At 69.6% G+C, this 4043-nt stretch overlaps 1 protein-coding gene across 1 annotated transcript in view; it reads left to right on the forward strand.

Moving 5' to 3' along the window:
• MYO7B (myosin VIIB) overlaps positions 1-2384 on the forward strand; it is an 81747-nt gene extending 79363 nt beyond the window's left edge. Inside the window, 6 exon segments of the mRNA XM_015567482.1 lie at positions 295-401; positions 767-952; positions 1139-1255; positions 1423-1506; positions 1623-1742; positions 2066-2384. Coding sequence (XP_015422968.1) covers positions 295-401; positions 767-952; positions 1139-1255; positions 1423-1506; positions 1623-1742; positions 2066-2164 — 713 coding nt within the window. The 3' untranslated portion in view covers positions 2165-2384.
• The last annotated feature ends 1659 nt before the right edge of the window (positions 2385-4043 follow it).

Consider the following 4043-nt stretch of genomic DNA (forward strand, 5'->3'; position numbering starts at 1 on the left):
GTGCGGGCGTGGGGTTGGACAGGGGCCTGACGCACACAGGGCGGCCCAGGGACCTTTCTGGAGAGGGCGGCTTCTCGCTGGTCTGGGAGGAGGAGGCGCAGGGCTGGGGCAGGAGGGGGGCCTTTCAAGCAGAGGAGGCGGCAGGAGCAAACCCCCTGCGACACGGCATGGGGTGTCCAGGAGAGCGAGCTGGGCAGGGGTGGGGTGGCCGTGGGGCCGGCCGTGGGAGGGTGGGCATGGCACAGAGCCTGGCCAGCGGGAGTGGCTCCGGTGCTCACTGCTGCCCCTGCCCAGGGGCCCCGCTGACGCTCCCCTACCAGGTCTACTTCATGCGCAAACTGTGGCTTGGCGTGGCCCCTGGGAAGGACATGAATGCAGACACTGTGCTCCACTACCACCAGGTGCCCGGGAGGCTCCCCGGGGGGCACCCTCACTCCCGCCCACACCCACTCTGAAGGGAGGAAGGCCCGTGAGGTCCCGTGATGGTCAGGCCACCCCTTGAGCCTGTGGGGACAGCAACTGTGCCAGCACCCACAGCATCGCTGGGGGCACGCAGCCCGAGGGCACTGGCCCTTGTCCTGAGGGCCGACTGTGCAGGGAGGCCACAGTGTCCACCGCGGGATGGCCGGGCTCTGCCCGCCTCGTCGGGCCGCTGCCCCGGAGGAACCCTAGCCCAAAGCCTTAGCTTCCTGCGGCTCCGTCCGGCAGGGGTGGGCGGGCCCCTGACCAGGAGGACAGCAGCCTGAGGCCGCGTGTCCCTCGCCAGGAGCTGCCCAAGTACCTGCGCGGGTTCCACAAGTGCTCGCGGGAGGACGCAGTCCAGCTGGCAGGCCTCATCTGCAAGGCCCAGTTCGATAGTGACCCAGCCCAGCTGGCGAGCATCCCCAAGGTCCTGGGGGAGCTGGTGCCTGAGAACCTGACACGCCTGATGTCCCCGGAGGAATGGAGAAAGGTCCCTCTGGCTGCTGGCCTGGGCGGGCGGCGCACACCCCTGGGGTGGAGTTTGGGCTGGGTCTGAGTGCATCCGCCTCCCGTGCCCACTCCCCAGGGGCTAAGCGCCCTGCCCCCCAGGCCTCTGGGCCCAGGTGGAGCCAGACGGCAGGCTCCCGCCGGGCCTCACTGGCCTCCACTCCCGCAGAGCATCCTCCTGGCCTACGACCAGCACAGGGACAAGACGGTGGAGGAGGCCAAGGTGGCCTTCCTGAAGTGGATCTGCCGGTGGCCCACCTTCGGGTCTGCCTTCTTCGAGGTGAAGGTAGGTCTCGCCGTGCCTGCCCGTGCCCGCCCGCGCTTGCCGCGAAGTCCCACCCCAGCTCTGGCCCAGCCACCTGAGCGCCCCAAACACACACCTTGGAGCCAAGCTGGTCGCCAGGTTGGATGGGGCATGTGTGGCTGGGCTGTGACCACCGTGCTCCCCCTCAGCAAACCTCGGAGCCCTCCTACCCGGACATCATCCTCATCGCCATCAACCGGCACGGGGTCCTGCTCATCCACCCCAAGAGCAAGGTAGCAGAGGCCCCGGCCCCGGTGCTGTGGCCCCCGGCCCTCGCCTGCCCCCTGGGCAGCAGCTCTGACTGAGACCTAGGCTCAGCTGACCTTTGCCAACGCCCACTTTCACCCAGGAGCTGCTCACCACCTACCCGTTCACCAAGATCGCCAGCTGGAGCAGCGGCAGCACCTACTTCCACATGGTGCTGGGGAGCCTGGGCCGGGGCAGCCGCCTGCTGTGTGAGACCTCGCTGGTGAGCCAGGCCTGGGGCCTCCTGGGACCGGTCCCTTCTCCAGCCCACAGGACCCAGAGGCACCAGGACCGGGTCCCCTCCCCCACTCCTCGGCCACCAGTTGTTACTCACATGGAGGCCGACCACTGTGGGCACGGCCAGGAGGGAGGCCTGGAAGTGCGAGGAGATGTGCCTGGGGCTGGGCAGGCCTGGTGGGGCTGGGGCTCTGGGCCTCTCCATCCTCACCTCCTGGCTCAGGGCATCCCCGAGGCAGGAGCTGAACACTGCCAGGCCTGGTCAAGCCCCTCCCTGGACCCACAGCCTCTGCCCCCTTCCTCTGCCAGGGCTACAAGATGGACGACCTGCTGACCTCGTACGTGCAGCAACTCCTGAGTGCCGTGGCCAAGCAGCGAGGCCCAGCCTCGGCCCCAGCCAGGCCCTAGCCCGGGACCCTGCCCACACCACCACCCTTCCCAGCCTGGGTCCTTTCATGCCGCCCTCCCCCAAAACACACACTCCACACCCCTCGGAAGGCACTCCGGGCAGGACCTTCCCCAGGGTGCTGACCGTGGGCTAAAGGAGAGAGCCCAGGCCGGCAGGGGTGTCAGGCCTCTGGGCTGCGGATGGCTTGGACAGTCCCCACGAATGTTCAATAAAAACTCCTGGAGCAGCGGGTGTGTCCGTGAGAGGAGGGGCGGGGCCAGGCGGGCAGGGGGTGTGTCTGGGAGAGGAGGGGCGGGGCCAGGCGGGCAGCGGGTGTGTCTGTGAGAGGAGGGGCGGAGCCAGGCGGGCAGCGGGTGTGTCCGTGAGAGGAGGGGCGGGGCCAGGCGGGCAGGGGGTGTGTCTGGGAGAGGAGGGGCGGGGCCAGGCGGGCAGCGGGTGTGTCTGTGAGAGGAGGGGCGGAGCCAGGCGGGCAGCGGGGGTGTCTGTGAGAGGAGGGGCGGAGCCAGGCGGGCAGCGGGGGTGTCTGTGAGAGGAGGGGCGGAGCCAGGCGGGCAGCGGGGGTGTCTGTGAGAGGAGGGGCGGAGCCAGGCGGGCAGCGGGGGTGTCTGTGAGAGGAGGGGCGGAGCCAGGCGGGCAGCGGGGGTGTCTGTGAGAGGAGGGGCGGAGCCAGGCGGGCAGCGGGGGTGTCTGTGAGAGGAGGGGCGGAGCCAGGCGGGCAGCGGGGGTGTCTGTGAGAGGAGGGGCGGAGCCAGGCGGGCAGCGGGGGTGTCTGTGAGAGGAGGGGCGGAGCCAGGCGGGCAGCGGGGGTGTCTGTGAGAGGAGGGGCGGAGCCAGGCGGGCAGCGGGGGTGTCTGTGAGAGGAGGGGCGGAGCCAGGCGGGCAGCGGGGGTGTCTGTGAGAGGAGGGGCGGAGCCAGGCGGGCAGCGGGTGTGTCCGTGAGAGGAGGGGCGGGGCCAGGCGGGCAGGGCCTCTTCCAGGGAAAGCAGTGGCTTCTCCAAGGACACCAGTGACCGCTCCTGACCACTCGTCCTCAGAGAACAGCTTTGCTGGTTTCCTGCCCTTTTCTCTCCCTCCCTCCCTCCCTCCCTCTGCTTCCAGGGAGAGCCCGCTCCCCACCCCCCTCCTTCCCTGCTGGGATGAATGGGACACTGAGTGCTGCCAGGAGGCCAGGGAGAGGGAGCGGCTGCGGCTGAGACCAGCCTCGCCCGGGAGGCCTGCTCCACCCCTGCACTGGCAGCCCCACCCACGACCCACCAGGCCATCCTGCAGCCCCGCTGGGGCCGGGAGGTCCCTGGCTGCTGGACCTGCTGCTGTAAGTGTTCCACAGCCGAGTGTCCAAGGGGCCACGCCCCCTCCAGACCCACCACAAACCACAGCCAGGTTGTGTGAATGAGCTTTATTCACTGTGTGCATGGGAGCCACACCGTGATGAAGCACCCTTCCTGGCCCCCCACTTCAGGTTCCCCGGGGGCCGGGAGGTGGGGGGGACTGCAGTGACCACAGAGGAGCTTGGGGAGCCTTGGTAGCCCAGGCCTGGGTGGGGTGGTCAAGACCAGCTTCCAGGAAGGAGCCTCCTGAATGGGGCAGGGAGGGGGGAGACCTGCTGGCCTAGGCTGGCTCAGGGCTCCCACCCGCTGAGGGAGTGCGTGGCTGAGGCATGGCTCACAGGGGCCTCCTTCCACGTGGCCCTGGTGTGCACAACGGGCCACTCTGGGGCCAAGGTGGCCAAGCCCCCTGTGGGGGTGGCACAGGCCTGCCAGGCGGACTGGGGGCAGGGCCATTCCTGGCCAGGGGGTGGGCACAGGCCTGGCACACTCACCCCAGCACTGCTGAGGAGGGAGAGGGGCAGTGCTGACAGGGGGAGGAGGGTGGGGGAGT

Source organism: Myotis davidii, unplaced genomic scaffold, assembly GCF_000327345.1.
Source record: "Myotis davidii unplaced genomic scaffold, ASM32734v1 scaffold1844, whole genome shotgun sequence".
NCBI classification, from domain to species: Eukaryota; Metazoa; Chordata; class Mammalia; order Chiroptera; family Vespertilionidae; genus Myotis; species Myotis davidii.